This window comes from Copidosoma floridanum, unplaced genomic scaffold (assembly GCF_036245765.1).
Source record: "Copidosoma floridanum isolate Cflo_tuat_1 unplaced genomic scaffold, Cflo_Japanese_pri ptg000009l, whole genome shotgun sequence".
Lineage (NCBI taxonomy): Eukaryota > Metazoa > Arthropoda > Insecta > Hymenoptera > Encyrtidae > Copidosoma > Copidosoma floridanum.
This window is the reverse complement of record NW_028321886.1, coordinates 9910294-9935010: the sequence shown is the minus strand read 5'-3', so window position 1 is coordinate 9935010 and position 24717 is coordinate 9910294. Positions and strand designations below refer to the sequence as shown.

The following is a 24717-nucleotide window of genomic DNA, read 5'->3' as shown; positions in this document are numbered from 1 at the left end:
CAAATTCATGTATAGGGTATGTGATTGTAAATTGATTATCTGACAGCTCGCCAACACTCCGACAGCAGCCAAGTTTTTGTTGTTGGTAGGTCGTCGTGCTGGTAAACAAAAAAATCTCCCACGGAATTTCGCGGATCAATAATCCAGATGAAGTAATAATAATTTTTAATTTCATGTTTTACCTCGTACAGTCAACTGACACTTGATTGAAGGTGTCTAGTTTACCGGGTTAATGGTGTACTGCATGGGTGGCTGGTTTATTGTTACAAGTACCTATTTTATTTTTTAAATTCGTCCAAGACTTAGATCTGGTTTAGCTGACTTGGCTTATTTGTATTTGATATTTGAATCGACCGACTCAACGGCTCCCTCCGTTGTACTCATCATATGTATTGACTTTGAGTCAAACGCCTACACTGTAACGTTGTAGCGCCGAGAAAAAGTTGTACGTCCCAATGACAAGAATCGAATGAAACGGTAACTGTTTTTCTCTTTGATAACATCTCGGCACACCTTTTTATTCCAATCGTACAATTTTTATGAATAATGCATCACTTATCACTATTGACTTGTTTATTTTATATTCTGTTTGTCCGTGACTGTGCACTTTTACTCCCCCCCTAAGCATCCGTTTGATACATGATGCTACGCCATATTATTGTCATTGTTGTCACTGTTATCGTCATTATCCCAGCCATTAACGAAGCATGAGGTGCAAGTTCCAACAAATAAAAAAACCCATAATACATAGGTACCCGTATTTTTATATCAACCTTTGTGTTTCGTGTAAATTTATCCCATTTGATCTAAATTTCTAATGAATTATTCACCGCAAGGATTTATTTAATTCACTCTTCATTAGGAAGGCGACAGCCGGGCAAATATCGACCCGAATTATCCGATTCATCTCAAACGAGTAATCACACAGATCATTATTACTGCCGAGTTCCAGGGCCACCTGATCAAAACTCCTTGATTTCCCGAGTCGCTCGAACACAACATGCCTCGTACGACTGGAAAAAAAAAAGGAATTTCATATTTTCGAGCTTAATTAACGAAAAAGGCTATACGAGTCTTACTACAACACAGCGCTCTCGATTCCGGTGAAAATCTCTCTCTGTCGGTATATATACAGCTATACATACGTAAGGGGGTGGGGAGTGATTTAATGGGGCAAAAGTACGGCAATGTCACACAGAGGTGTCACCCACAAATTTTTCACAACTTATAACCATCACGTGAAGCGCACCTCTACAGGCTATACATAGCGAGAAACCTGGGTGGCGCGAGGGAGAAAGTCTCGCCGAACAATGATAAATAATTTACATACGGCCACGGGCAGAGGTGTGTGGGTCCTCGGGCTCTGCCGGTACACCTATAGGCCTTGAGGCTGTAGAAAGTTACGTAGGTATACATCGCGTAGTGTATCGTATAGAAACGGTCTCGAGGAGCTTTCCCAAGCTGGTGTACAGCTTTGTGCGGGGAGACGCGCGGAGGAATGAAAGGGAGGCCGCTCTCGCGAGAGAAATAAAGGGGAGACGAGAAAAGGCAGTGGCTTGCCTAATCATCGTTATTATTCCTCCCCACCCCCCATCTCGCTTGCTTATCCGTACTCGGCATTCAAAAGCCCTTCCAGGCGTACAAACGTCGCGCCGGCCTCATTATCCTATTGAGCTCGTGTAAGACGTCGAGAGAGACCAGGAGGGAGTCATCGTCATCCTCGTATACTTATCTCGTGCGTATACCGCAATACGAACGAAGGTGCAAGTGTGCACGCACACACACATGCGACATCTTGTGCGTCCTAGGAACGCACGGATTAAATCACGCAGCTCGAGGCACATCGCGTATCGTATGCATGGATTACTTTTCGTTATACTACAGTCACTTTTTTATTTTTTTCTTGGGAGGACCCATTTGAAAAGCCTCTTTGGCTGTGTTAAATCAACTTTTATTAACTCGATTTATATCTAAAATTAAATAAAAATTGATCCGATCCTAGCCACGAATGTTATACCTATACCTGTATAGTTTTAACTGCTGTTTTGATGAATTTATATAACGTTTTAGCAAAACGAATAAACTGTTTTTCAGACGAGTCTAACTCTTTCGTACCTAATTAGCTGCAATAGCGGGGGGGTGAATGAATTTTCGAAAAGCCGAGACAAATGAATGAGCGAGTGAAAAAAAAAAAAAAAAAAAAAAAAAAAATGAATTCTCGATCTGATTGCAGGCGGAAACCGAGCGGAAAGGGCGAGGACAGCACTGCGGTGCAGCAGAAAAGGTGGCAGCAGAGGCCGGGGTTGGTGCTGCTGTTGCTGATGCTGCTCTGGCTACCAACGTCGACGACGGGCGGTGGGGCGACCGACACCGCCGGGGACTTTACGACGCTGAGGTCCGCGACGACGACCGAGATGCTGTACCAGCGCTTCGCCATCGAGCCCATGGACCAGTCGGCGGTCATTGGGACGAAGGTGACCCTACCCTGCCGAGTCCTCAACCAGAAGGGCCCGATCCAGTGGACCAAGGACGACTTTGGCCTCGGCGCCATGAGGAATCTCACCGGCTACGAGCGCTACGCCATGATCGGCAGCGACGAGGAGGGTGAGTACACCGCACCTATTTTTTTCAATCTTACGATTCGCTACATTCGCCATATTGAACTTTCAAAGCTATGTGTACAAAATTTCCCGTCGACCATTGTGTGGTTGCGCGTAAGTGTGGATGATGATGACGGGCACTGGACACGTGCATTATACCGAAAGAAAAGAAAGGCCGGGTAGCGGCAAATTCTCCCGCGAGATAGGAGGTGGGGAAAGGGCGGTGATAAAACAGATTTCCAATAACTCGTCCGTCCGCTCGTTGCAAGAAGCTGGAGGATGAAACATTTATCTTGCGATTACAGCAATCTACCTCGATCTCTTTCCCTCTCCTCCCCGAGCTTTTCCACTGCTGATGGCTCCCTTCCTCGTCCCTTTTCGACCAATTTCCAACCGCGTCACGATCCCGCAAGCTGTCTTTTCATCGTCTCGCGGTATCACTATCAGAGCCCCCCCCCCCAGTCTCATTTCCATTATTTTACTTTTATGGCTTCTATGAGGACTTTTTTAATCGGCGCTCGACGTTTACGAGGCTGTTTCGGGGATATTGTGCTTTCCTGACTCGATTACGTTGTATTACGGGAGACGCGGGCGTTGCCTTTCATTCAAGCTCTCTCTCTCCTTGAGCTAGCCGCGCGTAATCATCCACTCTGCTGGTCGTTTATATACGTGTACCAATATCGTATAGCGTCGAGCCGCGCGTGGGCCGAAAGATCAAGTCCCTCCGACGAATGAATCAAATCATTGTTATGTATATACGGGCTGGCAATAACAACCGAGAGAAAAGAGGCACTTCCCCGAATTCGTGCCGTTGCGTCCTGACGTTAAAAACTCACGCTCGGCTGGTCTCATTGACACTTTTTCTCGGCACTCCAATTAAGACGGCATTTTGGCGACGATAACGTATCCGTGTTTACTTCTTTAATTTTCCGCCCCTCGCTCCTTCCGCCGAGATTCCAGATGCAGGGTTTAATTAAGTTAATTAATATTATCACGAGCACCGACGGAGTCAAGATCCGCGAACGACGTGGTCTATTGTCATTTATATATTTGATATATTGCTCGCTAAGCAGTTAATGGTATGCATTTATATTTCCCTTTGGTCTCTCGTCCGTGAGTTTATATCTTCATTGCCGGTCTGTGATACGCTTTGCAAATTATTGCCAAATGCTGTTTGTTCGTGCAAAATAATTGTATAACGAGCTGCGTTATTGCATTTAGTCTCGACGTCCGAGCGCTTCGCAACGAAACGAAGCGAGGAGTAGGAAAAAGCGAGCGCTCAACAAAAATAATGGCACGGGAGCTCTCCCGAGTCTCGCGTCACCGATGAATGGTACCCTATATACATGTATAGGCACAGCGGGTCTTTGTCTCGCTCGTGTTCTCTTCAATTCGAAATCAGGGAGAGAGGGGGAGCCCCCTCGAGTGCTTGAATGGCATACACGAGCTCCGAAGCTGCTTGGCCGGAGAACGTAATACAGATGTATGGGCACAGAGCCAGCAGGGGGGACACCCACAGTCCGAGGCATCGCGCAGCGGGCTGATCAATTAACCGTGCGGTAACTAGTGTTTCCGCCCGTGCGGCTACCGATACCTAAATATCGGATGGCGATAAGGTTGGATGATGGAAGATGAAAAAGTGCGATGTACCACATTGGCTCGAATTTCTACCTTGGCGTGGTTTTCACCTCAACGATAAATTAATGACACATGCCACGCACAATCGTGGAGTGATCGTTTTATAATGGCTCCGTTTTCGTTACCGCCAGGGGCCAGCTCCTCGTAAGATCCATTTAGAGTCGCTTCGGAAGAACATTCCCACGTACGGGAATTGGTGTAACTTGAGCTACGCGGAGAGCCTTCGTATTCCCTGCCCTTTGACGATTGGCTTCTGTGTGTGCGTGTTACATTGTTACTTCGGATGATTTTGGGAAGAACCAGATCGGTCTTCATCGCTCGGCTAACTTTGTCAGTTTGTAAACTTAACGAGCCTACGTGCACGGTGCTTCCTGCAGCTCGTTTCCACTTGTACCGTTGTCGGGATTGCCTTGTCTCGATTTCATCAAAGGCCTCTTTCCCGCTGTTTCTCTTCTTTCGATCGGTTTGATATTGTGCTGCTAACACATCGTACGCGTATACCGTTCCATTGCCCGCAGTGACAATAGATTTCACAATAATTACTTATTTGAAGAAGCACAAAACGCGAAGATAAAGAACTATAAATTTCTAAAAATGACGGAGAACTGTGTAGGCTTTGGACTGCGTCCAACTATAATTCATGGGGCATTAGCTTTAAACTATAAATTAAAGTGGATCTCCCAAGGCCTTCTCTCTTTTTTTTTTTTTTATTTCTAACGCGTATTCTCTGCGCCACACAATAAAGGCTTCTATAGCTTTGGTGAAATAAGATGTAATGGCGTATGAGGATAAAAATGTCTCGTGCGAAAGAAATTTCTAAATATTTTTCCAAATAAACCTCGTTAATTCAGTCGTATCTGGCTTTTTGAGAACAAAGACAATTATTACCTTTGTTTCATGTACCTATGTGTTTTGTTTGTTTTTTTTTTTTTTATTTTTATTTCTACGATAACCCGTGGTGTTTAGCAGTATCAAACGTTAAAAATTTATCTACAATCAGTTTCTTCGGTAAAATTGTAGCGAACCAACGAGTGGCACAGAAAAACCATCGAAACATTGACCTACAGATGAACATACCAGGAGGTTAATACGAAGGGAAGCACAGTCGCGCGCTACATGCACATGGTGGTACAGCGTCATGGCCGAGCGGCTAAACCGATACTAATTTTACAAGCGATGCGCACGGCTAGCGACATTTAGGACGGACACGGGTGGCTCCGATCGACGTCGCATCTTGAACAATATACCGTGGTGCGCTCGATAAACGATATAGGTACACGTATATAATTACGCCAAGGCTTGGTATACGGTCGGTACACCCCCTTCACTTTTTAATCCGCATTGTCTTCTCAGCGCTTATTTGTTCCGCTTTACATTACCTAGTCAAAAGTAAATCAGCAGCTCGCGCGTTGTGTACCCACCTATATATACGTATCAGCCCCAGCAGCTGCAGCCGGGGAAGGGGAGTTACGAGTTCGGGGGATGTTTGTCGCAGTGTTCCCCTGTTAGGATTACTTGGGTGGTACTTTGATTTCGGGTGAAGATGAGCTCGGAGTTGGGAAGCAAGCGCTCGGGGCGCGCCGTCTGCGGTGCCTCATCCCGCTCCCCCGCGAAACTTTTCGCAATCGAAAAGATACATAATTTACCCAACATGAGACTTTGATGCGGAGACGCGCAACCAGCCCAACTTATTGCACTTTATAACCGTAATATCTCTAACATGCGTCTCTTATTTTTCCCGACGAGACGCCGCTTACGTGACGCGTGCTGATGAAAATTGTGTCAATAAATATTTCGACTGTACAACTGTTGAGCTAGACTTTGGAAGTGATGACAAACCGAGCCGCCGAGCTGTACGTGCACGTGGATTATTATTCGATTATTGTACCACCGCAGTATAGAAGGGAATAAGCCATTGGTTCCCTGCATGCGACAGTCAGCGAAGGTGGATACAACAGAGAGGGGTGTGATTATACATACATAGCAGCAGTAAGATGAGTTACGGATATAATGTAGACTCGCTGTACCTATATATATAGTCGAGATGAGCCCCGCGCATATGAACAGACTGCAGACAAGGTGGGGATGGGATGGCGTCGCTGACGTGACGTGTAGCTTATTAAAGCTCCATCGCCACTGCTGCTATACTGTGACCTCCATCATTGTCGTTGTTGTTGTTGTTGCTGTTATTCTGCAGCATTGTCTCGAGATGAGGAGGAATCGGAGAGATAGGTACAACGGATGCTGGACGTTTCAACGATGAGTAGCGCAACGGGTTGGTTTATCTTCTTTTTTTTTCCCATCTCCGTGAATGCGGGAATCCCTGCAAGCCCTGACGGGCAATGCTCGGTCCAATTCGTTTGTTTGCAATTTCTCGGATTGACGGTGATTCGCATTGTTCGGTCGTCCATTGCGTCGCGATCTCGGTTGTTCGACTCCTTGCTTGCCCGGTCTGCAGGGATGGAGGGGTAAAAAATGCCCTGCACGATCGACAGATTGCCAAAGCATCGATCCCCGGTCACGGTGACCTGATACATTTTTTTTTTCCACCTCGTACAAGCTGTGCTACTTACGTGTCGTTGCTACAATCGTCGACCTGTGCTCGGTCTCGCTCGACTATACTATAATTGAATGTTTTAGCACCTGTTCGCAAAGTGTCGCCGAATCGGGGGGGGGGGGGATCGAGGACTTGGGCCCGAAATGCATGGCCCGAAAACGAAAGTCGGAACTGTTACGCAAGTAGTTGGCAGTTTGTTAGCGCGCGGCTCCGTACTTACGCATTCATCCTCTTTGCTCTTCGGGGTCTCTCTCTTATCAAGTAAGCTCTGCATACGCGCAAGAAAAGTTATACGAGAAACCTCGCCGTCGATGGCGAGAAAAGTGCTGGGGCGGAGGGGCAGAGGGAGTGTCTTTTAAGTACTCGTATAAGCCATTTTCTCGGGACAGTGACTTCAGCGCTGCTGTAAGAGATATTCGAGTGCTCAACTCTACACTCGCGCTTCGCCTCTGTTGTACTGGTATAGTGTATAGGTATACACAATATATTATATACACGTGTGTGTGTGTGTTGCGTAGATGCGTTTCGCAAGCGACCTGCACGGGTGTAGTGCACAAACCTCATCACCGCTTCAGCTGGCCTATACCAGTGATGTATATATGTATGTATGTATGTGCACAGGCGTGGGAGCCAGAGCCCATTTATACAAGGGGTTGTTGACTGTCGAAGCTTTGACCGATAAGTCGATTAAGCAAATTGCCAATTAATACTTTGATTTAATAAAAGACCCGCTGCTGCTGCTATTCTCGACTCGTCATCGATTTTTAGATGCTGCACCGCCTAACGTGCCATTATAATTTGCGACGCTCAATATGAATACATTTTAAGCGAGTCCAAAACATATTGTTGCTATTACTTTTCATTATTATTGTTACAATTATCCACAATAATGTTGTATTCGAACATATTGCAATTAATAATGGTTAATTACTCGTTGTAGAGAAAATAATTAATAAGTTAATAATTTCATCCTCTTTCTTTATTCTTATTTGCATCTACTTTCAATAGATTCATAGAGGCATTACATTTCACATGAGATTGGACTCATGTGCGAAATAGCACACGTTTCTGTATAACAGGCACTGCTGTTTATTTAAAAAAAAAAATGCTTGTTTTTTTGTTTTTTTTTTTTCATACGTGCAAGTTATAATTAACACTTTTTCTAAAGTTATAATTTCTTTTTTTTTTTTACAACAAAGTGGATAGAATACAATTGTTTCAAAAGTCGATATGCACATCAAAAAAAAATTAGTTGTTTTTTTTTTTTCAAAGCTAAAGGTACTTGTTTTTTTTTTTCTCTGTTTAATAAAACCTTTTTGATTGTAATCCATTACGCTCAAGCATGAACACCACGTTTGAGCTTAATTGGATGTAAATTAATTCAGTACGCAGGTTCATGCAGGTCTACATGGTGTGAACATCTTAGATCCTACTCATTGTTAACTAAGAATAGATATTTCGCTCACCTTGAGGTTAAAAAAGAAAATTTCAAAGAAATAACCTTTGAAGATCTGCTGGTTAAAGCTCTACCTAATTATTAAAGTTTAAGGAGTCAACGTCAACATTTGCATAATATGCCCCGAAGGCCGGAATAACCGATTCCTCGACTTTCATTATAAGATCGCGATCAAGTCTCAATGACATCAAGCTTGGATTGCAAGAAGAAAAAAGAAATGCATCCGAAAAAAGTCCTTTGTCCCGTTTGTTCGCTCGATCTTTAGATACGGTTCACCGGACTTTTCCAACGAGGTTAATGACGGATCCTCTGAAAGGCAAAAGGAAACTTGAAAATGAAAACGAAAAGGAAGAAAAATCCGGTCAACCGCCACAAGAAAATCGATCGGCGCCGTCGAGACTCCGAAACTTAATCAAGCTGGGATAATATTGCCACTCGGCAGCCGAACTACTTTTCCCGTGGATACTCGTCCACCCGCGCCGTTTCTTTACCATCGTCATTTAACTTTGGCAACGAACGGGCACTTAAAAGTGAGACACACCTAAGTGTATAGATGTATCGGTGGATTGCGGTACGGCCATGCACGTACGATCGACCGGGTGAAGAGCTAGCACGGGTCCCATTACTGGCTGCTCCTCTGCGCAACGACCGCATGTCCCGCGCGGTATTTTCGAAATACATTGGACGCACACAGATACACTTGCACGTCGGTGGGAGGGAAGAAAGCATTTCTACCGCCAAGACCAACTTCACGGGTTGGGTCGTCGCGCATATACATATAGGGGGGGCCATTCCGATCGAAGGGGAAGCTCGTTCGCGTTGCAGGGAGCAGCGGCAGTTCACGGAGATTTACACCCGACGGACCGTCCTTTCGAACTTTGTCGACCCCCCAGAATCTGTGCGCACCACATTAGCCGTCTCGGACGTCTTTCGTTGTTGCTTTACCTATACACATATAGGGAGCACCGTCTCTTCCGACCATAGAGGATCACGCAAATCCAAGGCGAATTTTCGCTCTGCTGTCCAAATTCTGCAAACTTTGTCACTTGGATATCCCGTGCCTTTGGATGACGACTCCATGTTTTGACGTTTGAGGCGACTTGAAAATATATGTATATTTCATCTCCTTCGCCGTGGTTTGTTGTTATTCTGATGGAGCTGACTTATACTACACCTACCTATGGGAATAGCACGTGATTATCCGAGAGGCTGCGCCCTCCCAAAGTCATTGTGTACAAACACCACTTACAAAAGTCGTCTCGACAAGGCTTATTTGCATCAAATCTGTTGTAGGTATTTATCTGCATGTCCACAACCACGTGTACCGTTCCAATGTGAAAGCTCTGTAAAGTAGACGAGTGAGTTTTATATCCATTAACACTGAACGATAAAGAGATAAATAAGCAGTTTCTCTAAAAAAAAGTACAAGATTCATCATTCGGAGCATTTTTTAAAATTTTTTTACATTGCGAAAAGAAGTCCCCCCCCCCCCAGAGGTGTGTGGGGTAATTTGGTGATGCGTAACATTACATGCTCGTATGAAGAAAATGGCATAGGTAAGCAAGTATGTATATGTATAGTAAAAAAAAGAAGCTGACACGCGCGTCTGAGATCTCGGGGCCGAGGCAAGAGCACATATCCAATAATGTCAAATGATTCCACTTGTCTTACTCTATACACCTACCTGCTCCTTGACACGTTTCGTACCCGATGAACTCAATTACTGTCAAAAGGCGTAAACATAATAATACCTAGTACATTTTACCTATTTTCACTGCTCTCGACCTGCTCAGCTTTGTTCCAGCTGATTTGATGGCCTCGAATACGTGAAATAAGAAATACACCAATTGTATGTACTTTAGAGAGAGAAGAAAAAAGCAAATCCGAATAATTTACCAAATTTGCTTTAAGTTGACAATTTTATGTGTGCAGTTTTCAGCAAGTATATGGATGTTTTTTGTGTGTCGGTTGCAGGTGACTTCTCGCTGCGGATACACCCGGTCGAGCTCGAGGACGACGGGGTGTACCAGTGCCAGGCCTCGCCAACGAACGACGGCCAGCCGGGGCTGCGCTCTCGCTTCGCCAAGCTGAGCGTCCTGGTACCGCCGCAGAAGCCGACGATACTCCAGGGTGCCTTTTTGAGCACCATCGAGGACAGAAAGCTCGTCCTCGAGTGCGTCAGCCAGGCCGGCAAACCCCCCGCCGAGGTAAGTCCCCGTTCCTTGCTTACATGCGTGCATATCTATACCACTCTCACGCAAATCGTTTCCTTAACATTGAAAAATGCATCCTTTTAAATACAAACTACCATAACATGTGTGGCTTCTATTTTTTAAGTCGATGCTCTCGTTGAATTATATCGATTTTGAGTTTGACAGAGGTACATAATATTACCATCTTGCATGTACTTTTCCCCTTGACATCTGCCACGAAGTAAATTTTTCCTGTATTCATGGCTTGCAGTGTATCGTAAAAGAAGTGCACACTAATGAAGTATAGTAGAAAATTTGGCTCTCGATTCACAGGCGCATTTTGAACTGCCCGAGAGACTTTTTATTTTATTATCAGGCTATCCGAACGGGTAACCTGATATTCCAGGTTCAACAGAATACAATACACGTGTATGCCCATACAATATTAGTGGTACCGAACAATCGCCCCACCCCCCGTGCCATACGTGCCCTTTGCACATTGAAGTATTATTTGCCATACAATCGTATTACCATACGAAAAGCAACATTAATTTTTCCCTTTGATGCCCACTCAGTCTATTTAAATACACCGAAATAAATATGATTAATGGAATTTTTAATTTTATAAGCAACAGTTCAATTAAAATGTATTAGTATCACACGAGACATCACTACTTCAGCTTTACACAAAATCAGAAATCATAATGGCAAAACAACCGATAATGCAAAAGTCGATGCCTAATCCTGAGCTGTTTTCACGCGTGAACGCACAATATAATCATTTACAGATCTGAGTGACGTGTGACGTAGTTATAGTGAAAAAAAAAAAAAAAAAAAAAAAAAAAAAAGTTATTCAGAATCGAGGTTAATCCTTTTGGTAATCAACGCCTATACGTGTAGGAAGGGATCGGTCGTGCTGGGGGGGGGGGGCGTAAGTGTGACTTGTGATACATCGGGGGTAATTAAATCCCGAGTTGAGCCCCGCGATCGAAAAAAATGTCTGTCATTAGTTGGCTGCCGTCCCTCTCTTTGCGTGTGCACGGTCAGGTACAGCTTTAGATTAACGTTCGTGAGCACACTCGGTATTACGTGTGTTGCACCCGGTAGTTCATCCGATTGGGTGGGCAAAAGGCCCAACAAAAAAGCGAATTAACGATTGGAATATTATTTGCAGCGCGCGGTGTCGTGTATTGGTACAATAAAATGCATGAATATCGATTTTCGCGGGTGCCCGCGTGCGGCTGCTGTTACTGATTTTCAATGATCGTCATCTCTGCCCGGGCTTTTTCCTCGATTACGCGGCTTAGCGACTCGATGAATTTTAATCCAATAAATTCGCCCCGATGGAAGACGACGGAGACGCAAAATTTCCCCCGCCCTCTGTATAATATATGTATACTTGCGACTTGAGCTCACTGCAAGACGATTTTTCGAAATTAAATTCCCCTTTTCAATACTCGTTTACGCGATGGAAGTTCAGTTTCCGAGAATATCGAAGTCTTGGGATGGTAACTCGTGAGTAATTCAAGCTCGGTTGTGCAGTCCAAACTCCCTCGGCGCACATTAAACATTGAGAGAGCCCTTCACTCCGACGGATATTAATTGAACATTATTGGGGATGGAAGTTTCGATCTTCGGCCCGACATTGTGAACCGAACACGGATGATATGACGATGTCGTCGATAATAACAGACGTTGTGTGGGTGCATAGTAGGTATATACTTTTAATCCACAAAGGATGCCAAGAAATTTGGCGAGCGAGCAAATGACATGGTACTATTGGTCTACCTACCTCAGAGCGCGCGGGAAATAATAGCTCGTTGCTCTTGTACATGTGTATTGTACGTAATATAGCCAGGGTCATTGTTGACATTATTGTGCGTCCAAAAAGAAGCTTCTAATATAAATATACAATATTTAGGCTCCCTCGCTGCAAACATTTGGATCTTCAGTTGACTCATTTTTTACCATAGAATTTAGTATTCCTCGCTCGAAATTCCTCAGTTTAAGTTAACGCGACGGTCCACGCTACCGTAAGCATAATACCTGCAAACTGAACATAATATGGCACGGGCACCGGCTTCCGACCCACCAACTCTATACCGATCGCGGTCCGTAGAGCTCCACGATTGTAACTATAGGGTACGCTGGACCATATGGTGATGGCAACTTTGCAAACGGAGGAGTTGTCCGTTGGTGAATTAATTACGCATCCATCGATGGCACTTGGAACAAGCGACGCGTTTTCTTGTATACCGTCTTGGCGTTGAAACATTTTTCCTAACGGCAAGTGCTGCAGTGCCGTCCGTCTCGGCGCACTGTTTTTCCTTCTGTCTCCTCTCGGCGTATGAGAGGTTCTTGTGCGTTTTCCTCCATTCTCGCATGAGGTGCACTTGCTTTGAGCGCCCCGAGGGCCACTATACGCGAACCAGGTAGCAGCGCATCCACCGACGACGATGACGTAAGAACGAGACTGCGCCGGTGTGTGACGCAGCATTTAAATCTCAGGGTCGTTAGACGAGGCGCGCCCGCATGTGTTGGTGCACGGCCCCTCGAGCTAGAGAACTCCGTTTTCCTACGTAGTCCAAATACAATTAGACCGTATAATGACAAAGTGCCTGTTCCCTTCCAACTGCTCGCGACTACGTATACCTACTTCTTCTCCTTTTCTCCTCTCGCTGCACTTGTACAACACACACGCCGCTACTTCGTGTCTGCGCTACACTATCTGCTGATTGCTATACCTCGTATACTATATAGTCATACACGCGTCTTTGTGTAATTAGGCAAGTGTTTGCACTGGCGGGGCAACAACTGATGTACAGGAGGTACACCTGCAGACTCATTGCCTCGTGTACGTGTGCACTATACTATACATTATTATTATATAGCAACTACCCAACTACTCTCCCGTATACTTATCTCTTTTCTCGTTTTCCTTCTTATTCTTCTTCTGCTCTTTTTTATTTGTTCTCTTACAATCTTATACTTACTGCTCACTTGTATCTGTACTTTTGCCATAAAAGCACGGTAGGTACTTACGTAGCCCATCTCTTGCCCCTCATTATTCATACTTTCCTAATTATTTCTTGCTGTTTCTTTTTTTTTTTTCCTTCCTACTACTCTGTCCGGCTCAAATCGTTTGCAACTGCAACGTACACTTGTACATACACGTACGTCTCTTTGTCTTCGTTCACTTGACTGGCGCATATTTATTATGCAAATGTTCAATACTGCAGTCCCTTTTACCATTTTTCTTTTTGCCATCTATCATTTTTTTTTTTTTTTCTCTCTCCCATTATATACGTTTGACGCTGTACATGCGTGTTTTTCCTCTCATTAAGTATAGTACAGGTATATGTGTCAGTATGGGCATTATAATCAGAACAAAACTCTTTGAATTCCATTGAGAGTAGATGGTCGAGTGCACGCCATTTCGAGTCAAAACGAGGGCACGGATTAAATTGATCCTTTTTTTGTCTACTCGTACATGGGTATATTTTACACGTGTAGGTAGTTGTAATAATATTCATGTACGGTTGCACGTTTTTCTGTGGTCGGCGCGGGTTAATGTATAACCTACGTGATTCAACGAGACATTGTGCAATGACTGATTGCTTTCGAGAGGCGTAAAAAAATACCCCGTCCAGTGCGTGGTTGCTTTTGCATGTATGCACGCGATAGGTGCGTAGAGTTGTTTTTACCAAATGCGCGTAACGATCTTTCGAAGAGAGATCGTCGTCACTGACTAGTAAAACTAAAAAAAAAAAAAAAAAAAAAAAAAAAGTAATCGTCGACGAGCCATTGGCCGTGGCCCGTACATGTATGAGCCACTGTAATTCCCCGGTTATTCCGGTGCTGGGACGAGGTCGATATATCCGAACGGAGCAATTAAAAAATCCCCGGAAAAGTACGTGCTGCAGGATCAATCCGTCCCGTGGTACAATAGCGCACTCGGCTGAGCTCGCTTAACAGGTTCGCGGAGTCGTGTTCAAAGGAAAACTCGAGATATGACGACGACGACGGTGAGAGCGGCAGGGGAGGAGGGCCACCGTGGTAACGAGGAGGAGGGGGGGTGGGGTGGGGTTAGGCTGAGCTTTTCCACTTGTTCGGCGGAGCCGCGCGAGCGAAGAAATGGCTCTGGAGCCCCGGTATCTTTTGCACTTAATTACGATGCAATTAAGCGCAATTGCTTCGAGTTAGCAGCGCCCGCGACGAAATTTCCACTGAGAGAGAGAGAGAGCAGTCTTGGCTCTACAGTGGGGAAGGGGACAGATGGGCCACACGGTATACAGAGCGGAGGACTCTCGTCGAGAAAGAATTAAACGTTCTCGTGTTCGCCGGGGCTTCACTCCCTCAATTAAATTAATCCTTCGCCGTACCGGACAATTTCCTTACGCGAGCTCTCTCGCCTCTCGAGCGCCCCATTCAACTCGTTGTTCCCTGTCACCCTTCCCCCCCCCCTCCGGCCCCATTCAGGATTTCTTCATCCGATTTCATCGCTATTACGCCATTTTCTATTCTTTCGGCCATTCATCGACTTCATTTGCAAATTGTACCACTCCATACCTACCGGAGGATAGGATAGTTGTCGCAAATTCCATTTTAATCAACCTTTCACGTAATTACGTTGGTTGGATGGGTCCCGATCACAAATACCTAGCTTTACTATTTCAAGTTCCATTGTTAACAATTCAAAAAGTCCCGAGTTTATAACGCAAATAGCACGACCGCTCGGATCTACTACTACTATACGAGAAATCGGTAAAAACGAAAATCGTTTATTACTATTTTCGATTCGGATGAAACGTAAACTCGATCGAGACGAGCTGATGGCCAATGAATAGTTACTCAAGTAAAGAGTTACCTATACTTATATATATATACACTCGAGGAAAGTTGGCGTTGTTTGGTCTTAACAAACCAGTTCGCATCGCGCGCGTGCCCCCCCCCCCCCGGTCTCTCAAGTACCTGCAACGACATCTTTTTTTTTTTGTTACCCAGCAGGATTCTTCCGAAGCGACGCACTGAGCTCCGATCCGGGAAACTTTTCGCGGAAAGTCAGATTTCAGAACTGACGATGATAAAACGCGGGTAGGAATGGAAGAAAAAAACGTTTCCGATCAAAGGAATGCAATTACGGAAAAGTCGAGCGATAATCTCCTCGTCCCATGGTGAATCGGTGACGAATAAAAACGCTCAAAAGCAATTACGTTTGACCAACGATCGATAAAAATCTCTCGGAAAATTGATCAATAATTGAGTAGCTCCCAACTCGGTGGTGGTAATGGATCTCCCGATTGATATCTGAAAGTGGGGACGGCACCGAGCGAGGCTTTCGATACGTAACGAGCTTTCACGCCGAGTTGACTCCCGCAGAGATCCCTCCCTTATTCGGAGTACAGACACGGAAGTGTGCACAGGGGGAAAAGGGCGAAGACGAGCGCTCTTAATTGTCAGTATAGAGCTGGTATTTCAACGGGTACAAAGTACGTTACTTCGGAATGACGAACATGTATCCAGTGGTCGCGTAGCTCGTGTGGGAGGGAACGGCAGTTGCTAGGGATCGGCAGATAAATGGTGCCCAGCAGGTGCAGGAAAAACAAAACAAAAGGAAAAAAAAAAAAAAGAAAAAAAATGAGAGTAAGAGGATTTTGGAAGTCAATAAAACAGCCAGAGTCAATGCACAAGGTTGGAAAAGCCACTAAACTTCGGGCCGGGGCTGTTGGTCGCTCGACCCCAATTATTTCGCCTGCCGGCACTGCGCGCCACGACGATCGGCCGGTCGATCGGGACGGGGAGCCTCTGCCACGATGCCTGCTCACGTTTATTCGCCTGGCTATAAAAATATAGGGCATCTTTTCCCCTCCCCCCTCTTTGGCCCCCACACACAAACACGGCCAAACACCAATTCACGAAGCAATCCCAAAGGGTGGCGTCAACACCACGCGGGCTGCAGCTATTCCTTATCAATTTGAAAATCGCTTTTCCTCCAAGCCCGCTGAAGCTGTCTTCCCTTCGCCTCCACGGGTCGCCCGTCTCGCCTCCTTTCACGGTTTTAACTGCGGAGCGCCCTATCGATCTACCACCGAGATATACATAATGTATATATATAAATATCGTGTATATGTATACCCCCACTCATAGACTATGCCCATCACATATAGATACGTGTGTATGGTTCGAGGGAGGAAAATGACACCAGAATCGCTTGGGAAGGAAAGAAGAGAAGATAGTGGGCCAGAAGCAGCGAGATAAGTTAAACAGAGACGGAGAAAATAGACGAAGGCTCGAGGAATAATATCGTGAGATAAGAAGAGGCCGCCGCCGGCTGTCGCTCGGGTTTCAACGAGTTTTCCACGAGCTTAAATTAAGCGAGCATCCGCAGACGGAAAAAAACGAGGATCTCTTCAGGCCTCTTGTCTCCTCTCTCTTTTTTTTCCAGCTCCCTCTCTCTTCGCTCCCTCTATGCTCGTGGAAAGAGGGGGAGGGAGTTTCCCCGACGACTCGCTACTGCTGCCACTGTTTCACTCGAAAGCGGTGCGTGGCGTATTTTTTTTTTTTCCCCTTCCGCGCTACTCCAAACAATGGGCAACTAATGTCCCGTCGTCTACTTTTCTGCAAAGGATAAAAACTCGAGAATGAAAGACCAACGAGAGCCGTCGGTCGTTGGCAACTCTGATTTCGTGGATGGGGCAGGGGGGGTGTGGCTTATCATCCATATATAGTTGTTCCGCTTATAATTGGGAATATCGGGGTAGGTACATATATATACGCCACATCTTGGAAGATCTATGATGGAACTATACGTTACAATGAAATAAACAAAATCGAAGGTTTTTTAATTCGGGCGGCTAAAAGCTTCGTTCAAGAATTTGCATTTCCTTCGAATTAAAATTAACCTTGGGTATTGAATTCGGCTTAGAGTACATGAAAAAGACGTTTCTCGCTCGATCCACTCCCTCGTCTTCCTTTTCTCAGCGGAGAAATTACATTTTGGGACAATATTCCATTAAGCTATACTACTCCTACGAAGGATTCACCAAATCCTCCATCCACCAACTAACCTGTGAAGTTTGTTTTACGATCTCAATAGATAATGGTCTACCAAACTAATTAAATATTTTTTATTTGGCATACATGAACTTGTTTCAAATAAGAATAAAAAATAAAATAAAATCCCTCCGTATCCTTATATAAATGTATAAGAGCTCCAAAAAAGCGTGGACTGATACTGGTGGCTCTGTTGCGCGAGAAAAAGGGTAAGGGTTTATTTATTGAAACAAAGAGCAAAACGAGAAATAAACGAGTATATACTCTATAGATACACGAGCATTCCGGGGGGGATGATATCGGACACGGTGCGATTATCTTGTACACTCTGACCATCCAAACTTGTGAAATATGAGTTTTTGGGTAAATAAATAACACAGAAACGCGTAAGAATAAAGATAAAATCTTCTCTGGAACGTTATCTTAACGGGAGCCCTATTTTCCAGACCACATAAAAGGAAAAGAGAGGAAGGAGGGAGACGACGCGAGATTTCAATTTGCCCCGAAAGTACGTATGCTATGCACCCGTATGACAACTCAGCAGTGGCTCGAGCGCCGAAGAATTTTCCCGAGGAAATCGTTACGCGCCAAGAGGAGTCGAGCGAGACAACTGCGGAAAACGTATAGAGATGTGGAGGGGGTACCTACAGCGCGACGAACGAAAAATATGCGGGTACACGGCATCGCATTTCCGATTTTACGAGATTCGCTTCTTTCGTTCTTTCTTTCGCCAACTCTCATTTATATACCCATACCCCTACATAGGTAACAGGAATTATTCACGATTGAGTTGACTCGATCCGCTCCGTTATTCAAGTTATTTCCCAATACACTCATAGTCAGCAGTGTTGCCCCATAGCTCCGTGCACATTCAAGCGAGCGATATCTGACATTGAAAGACAATCCCCGAAAAGAGACTCGCTCGAGGCCCTTACAATTTAAAAGGGGCTCAGCAGATAATGCATTTCGGTGTCGGGTCTCCGGTGGCATCACGGGCACACGCGTACCCCTCGACAACTCCGGGCAGCTGCAGCTCCTTTCGGGCCACGAAAATAAATTGGAGGGCCGCTAATCACACGCGAAAGCGGGGGAAGAACGAGCACTCGTCTTACGTGTAGGTAGAGGGCTCTTATCGTGCCCCTTAAATAAATAGCGTCTAATGTATGGAGACCGGCTCCAAGTTGGCTCGTTCCAACACACACACACACATGGTACACAGTCAACGTGGGAGGAACGAAGAAGTTTCGAGGCGGTAACGGCCCTCGTTAATATGATATACCGGGCGATAGCGTAGCCAAACTAATGATGCCGGACGCGAGAGAGAGAGAGAGGGACTCTCATCGCCCGTTTGGCCTGTAAGTGGCGCGCATGTTCGATTCTATAGGCTCATTGGTGTCCCTCTCGGGCCACGCTATTTGGATAATGCAAGTGACATAGTGTATATAGGAATCTATACTTGGTACACCGAAAATTTGACGCAACGCTTTGCTTAAATGTATTCCGAGTCTATATTGGGTATATTTAAGAGGTACAAGGACGACGACCAATCGAGCGTGTACCGATGGGCTATTACGCCGATATTTGGAGAAAAAAAAATAGAGAGAGAGAGTGGGGAGATAAGACGGTGGAAAAAAAAAGGAACGATATTGACGCTTTGGGCGACCGGAGCCGCGTTATCTCTCCAACAGAGGCAAAGGCTGCATTCATAATCGAGCCGTGCTCCATAATTTACTTGTCAGGCGTATATCTTATGGTTTATCGGTCTGCTCGGGCTCATCGTCCACGAGTTTTGTTACTTTACGTCCCACGCTTTTCTCCCTTCCTCCCTCTCTCTGTTCCAATATACCGCCAAATCGATTGCAACAAACAAATATGCAACATGTTCCGTGGTAACAATATTATTGACTAAAATATTGAACGAGTCGAGAGAGAGAGAGAGAGTATGTTGTATACCGATAACCCGATTGCCCCTCCGCTCCGATACTATCAATGTGCACAAGCGTATGGATGGAGGTACACTGGGAAATAAGATCTCAGCGCCTGTCGATTTAATCACTGTACCGGTTAAGTACAAAGCATGCGACATTCCAGCCAACTTGAAACTCCCGGCAGAGCCGCGACAGCAGCTCGCGTGCATCCACTCCCCCGTATTATAATTATAGCCAAGACCGTGTTAAATCAGTTTCGTCATTAGACGCTGTGCGCACATTTCTGTTGTTCGGGAGGGAGATGTATATCCCAGCGGTGGTCCCGTTTCGCCTCGCGCTAATCCGATTACGAGCAGTATATATCCGATCTATCCGTAGTAATTCTCCGAGTGTATTCGGTACAAACAAACGCGCTAACGCATAGCTGATGAATATCTTGGGCTGGTTAACTCGACTCTCGCGTGCAGATGTGCCACCATGCATAATAACCATCGATTCTCCAAATGAAAATCCGACCCCCCCCCCTTCCCTTGCACCATTGGGAAAATTAAAACGTGGGTTACAGGTAAACGGGATTTCCCGTAAAAATCGTCTCTGCGAGGTCAAAGTTAACCGGCTCCCTTGATGATGAGCTCCCGGGCGTTTTAAAGTAGCCTTTGTGCATCAACAAATAAGCCCCCTGGCGTTCTCTACCGTCGCGCCGTCAGGTGCCGAGGAGGAAAATGGGTAAAAGAAGACTATACGGGGATAAAAGAACCAAAGGAAATGTATATAGCAGAGCGGATCACCGGGCTCTATCGGGTTATGCTTAATTAATGACAATGGAAATGCTCTTAGCCGTCCCTCTCCCTATCTCCTTGGATTTCCCGTCATTATTCAACTGACGGGACATTATGCAAAATTTGACGAAGAATCTCTGCTCCGGTTATTGTAATTCACGCGAGAGCCACAGTAGTAGATACAAGTTTGTGTGTGCGCTCGTGCCGTTAACGAAATAAGGTCAGCAGGGAAAGGCGAGAAGAGGTACGGAAGAAGTAAAAAAAAAAAAAAAAAAAAAAAAATGCACACGCGTGCTACTGCAACTCTCGAGATTTTCAAGCTCCCATGTATATTCAAGTGGATCGTTGGACTCGGGAGAAGTGGTGCTCCGAGGGCGTGATTCGCTGACGCTTACTCGCGATTACGCGGGCAGTAGTCTCTCGTGCCAGTTTAATCCGCGTGTGTCTTTTATTGCTCGGGGGAAGTAGTCCTTGTTGGGTGATCGAAAATGCTCATAGAGCCACGAGATGACTGTTACACTCCCTAGTCTTAGTGAATCGGTAACCGTTCAAAGATTTACTTGACTGTTCAAAATTAGGTCATTGTCGTTAAAACGACAAACCACCGAGTTACTTTGTATGAATGTATTAATTGTAATTATTACCGATTTTACTTGTTTCTTCCTCCCCCCCTTACTTATTTGACCAACTTTCGACTACTTCGGCGAGCGCGAACAACAAAAATCACACGAATGAAGCTCCTTCTCTGTTAATTATTTCGCAAGGTAGGCCGACTTTCCGCGTCGAGTTGAAGTTCACGCGCAAAGTTTCCGGAACGCTCCGGCTGGATACAATTATCCTAATTTCCGCATACATAAGATTAAGACGTATAGGCGTATATATGTGTATATGTACACGCGCAGCAGGGCATCCAAGTGTATAGGCTTCAATCAGCGAGACGCTCTGCAGCTCTGCGTTCGACGCCATCATTTATTATGTACGTACGAGCCTGCCATTAGAAATTCGGCACGCGAAACGCTCGTTATTAAGTATGCTTTATATACCCGGCGGAAAAGTTTGCCCGAGAGATGAGATGAATATCCTCGGTAGCACACGCATATACATATACTATATGACATGGGAAAACTCTCGAGTCTACTGGTGTTGGCGCGATGGTGTGCGATTCAAACAGGTGCAGTAAACAAGACGTCACGAAAACAATATATATACGTATAAAGTATACTTTAGCCCATACGTATCACAAGTCTTTATTCCGGCCGTCCCGTTCGCTCGTGCCGAGAAACGTGAGTGAGGGCACGCGCACACGTTAAGGTCACATCGCGGAGATATGCAGGCGTGTTTGGAGGCAAGGCGTGAAGTTATTCCGATGTACACGCAGCCTCGGCGACATACACTTTGTTCAAAGAGCCGGTTCGCAGTCAGCCAAAAGAATAGATTACACGGATACAGGTATACACGCGCACGACTCACGCATTTGGCAAATATATGGCAAGTAAAGAGGGCCCGACCAGATAAATATGCCCGGCTTCTGTATATAGTATATTCTATATACTTTTCCTACCAGCGGAGGGGGGGAGGAGGAAAAAAGAAATTCGTCGAGGTGCATGGCGAATGTATCCGGAAACGCGAGGGCAGATCCGCGACAGCAAGGATCAGAACTACGCGCCAAGTTATTTTCTCGAATGTATGAATGTATATGTGTATGCGCGATGAAAAATACATGGCGCATAACGAGGGAGCGCGAACGGGAGCTGGGAGTACCGACGGGGCTCCCGTTCATTCTTATATGGCGGAAAATCGATTTGCCTGCACGCACGCGCGCATACATATGTATAACATGTGTATATGTACGAATATACGTGTATATTTTATATGCTGTATCGGTGGTGGACGTAAATCACACTCGTGTGTACATGTATATACCTACCTATAGAAGCGCGAGTAAGTATCTGCTAGACAAAAAAAAACCCTTTATTTAAAGTAATGCCTCTGAAAACAGCCCGTCGTTTTTTCGTGTTTTCGTTTATTTTACTATTTATCCGATGTGGGTATGGATGTGCCGTGCCGACGTGTAAATATAAATGTGTACCCACACGGGGTCTTGGTGGGCGATGTATACCTATATATGCTACATATAGAGCTGTATACGCGTGCCGTGGAATCAATACGGTCGAAGGTACACGTGTACCTATTCGTCGCGGCGTCATCGACCCTCGAGAGACCAGACTGCGCGTAAGTCGGCCTCGCCGAGGCAATCGCACTAAAACGCAATCCTGCATTCGAGGCTAATTACAAACCACATGAGCGTGGCGCCGAGCATACAGTGTGTGTGTGTGCAATTTCAGGTCTACCCTGGGGTACTTACGCCCGCGCCACATGCACCCAAAAGAGAATCATCGCAATCGCGCGCTCACCCTGCCGTCGACGCTGACTTTACAATAATTGCTCGCGGTCGCAGTACCACCACCACCTTTTAACCATCATCATCGTCGTCACCATCATTATGGATTATAGAGGCGAGCCAACATGTATACATATGGGCACTAGCTGCTGTAGCATGTGTGCCAGCCATTTGTATGAGAGTGCACTCACACACACACATATACGTGTGTAGCTGCGGACACGCGGGGTAAAGCGAGTTCCCTGTATCCGGAATGGCCCGAGTTGTTGCTCTCTCGTACAATAAACACGAAAGTGATTTCCCGCCGATGGCTGCCATTCCCGTTCGTACGAATACAACTGCCACCTGTGCATAGGTGGGGGCGGGGAGCTGGCTGGTATTATTGTGAGTTATTTTACAGCCGCGCGCCATCGGGAGTCCTGCGTGCAAAAGAAGTGCACTGCCTCGAAGCTAACGTTGCAAACACCATTGCGTCATACAATGTGCACATATTCCCTTTACTCATTGGAAAACAATTTCACGACCGTATATGAGTTGCAAATGATTTTTTACGCGCCCAAGTAGAACAAACCGAGTTTGGTCAGACGTCCAAGTTTTTCGGATCCCTCGGACAACAATATATATATGTTTATTGCTAATATCATTATTTTATTTTATTTTATTTTATTTTAATTTTTTTTTCACTAAAGAAAAAAGAAAAAAAGTTAGTTGATAGACCTCCTTTGGTGATAGAAAAATATTCACCTTATTATCAATGAGTCTGTAAAGATTGTCGATTTGTATTAGAGCGGAGTGTTCCGCCCACGAAAATAAAACATACCAAGTCATCGTCACAACCGCGTACGCGTGTAATATTATCAATCGAATAATACACGTGTAGTATGTGTAAAAACATAGCCTTCCAAATAATTAATTCATACTTGCATTTAACGATGAAATACCTACACCTGAGCATACACGATGATAAAAATATTGTTAATAATAGTAATTGTGACAATTTGTTCCAGATCACGTGGATCGATGGGCTGGGCAACGTTCTGCACGAGGGGGTCGAGACGCAGGTAATATCCTCGGAGGACGGGCCCCTCTTCACCGTAAAATCGATCCTGACCGTCACGCCGCGCAAGGAGCACGACAACACCACATTCACTTGTCAAAGTCAGAATGCGGCGGATCGCACGCCGCAGAACGCCAAGCTGCGCGTCGAGGTGAGAGAAAGCACGGATCGCGTGCCGCTTCCTTGCCCGCCTGCATATGAACGTCGGGCGCGGCACGCCACTGTACCAGCTGCTACTTACCTGCCGGCTACCCCCGACCGATCTACCCCCCGACGGCTAATAATTACCGAAATCCTTGACGCCTCGGCCCAACCGATCCCGCACCTGTCAGCCCGAATTATACGCCTTGGGAATTACCTTGTAACCCTCACCGGAAGCATAACTACCCGGGGAACTTTGCTCACCCTCCATAATGTTGTTCCGCGGCGCTTAAATCCCTGTCTCCTCCCTTTTGCCAATCGCGCGATATGCCTGCACTTTGGAGCTTACTTTTTTTTTTTTTAAACTTTCTTGTAACTTTACACCAGCATGATTAATTTTGCTTATCCACCGCAAAGTGTTGGCCCAACGAGTCGATTAAACTGCGCGCCCAAGTAACAAAATGATGATCACCGTTCGAGGATTTTTCGATCCCAGTGCGTCCGTTCGCTGTGAAAATCGATTGCGGCCAGATTGACCGCGCCAACAAATAGGTGCACTAGACGCACTGGCCGCGGTCGTCGTGCAATTTAATTGGTCCCGGGTCCAAACTCGAGCCGGACCATAGGCCACCGCGGGGCCTCTGTCTCGCTTCGAAGCGAGTGCGTTTGACGGTCTCCCGAGCGATGGGGGAAAATCAGAGACACGTCGAGCCGCGCATCGGAAAATTTGACAGCCGACGGTGGAGTGCAGCTGCTACGGTTATATATAGGGCGCCCGCGAAAAGAGAGCGGAAAGTTGGAAAAAGGAGAAACCGACGGAAGGGGAGTAAAAGTTACGCGGACTGGCTATCTCTACATTTATACCCGACGCTCCGCTACGAATCTCGCTCGGAAAAGTCCGAAAGTGAAAATTCT

At 45.7% G+C, this 24717-nt stretch overlaps 1 protein-coding gene across 1 annotated transcript in view; it reads left to right on the top strand.

The window, feature by feature from the left end:
* The window catches only part of LOC106638040 (irregular chiasm C-roughest protein), a 91469-nt gene that overhangs the window by 59657 nt on the left and 7095 nt on the right, over positions 1-24717 (top strand). Inside the window, exons 2-4 of the mRNA XM_014351058.2 lie at positions 2234-2604; positions 10226-10458; positions 23612-23812. Of these exons, the coding sequence (XP_014206544.2) occupies positions 2234-2604; positions 10226-10458; positions 23612-23812 (805 nt within the window). The remainder of the gene's footprint in view (positions 1-2233; positions 2605-10225; positions 10459-23611; positions 23813-24717) is intronic.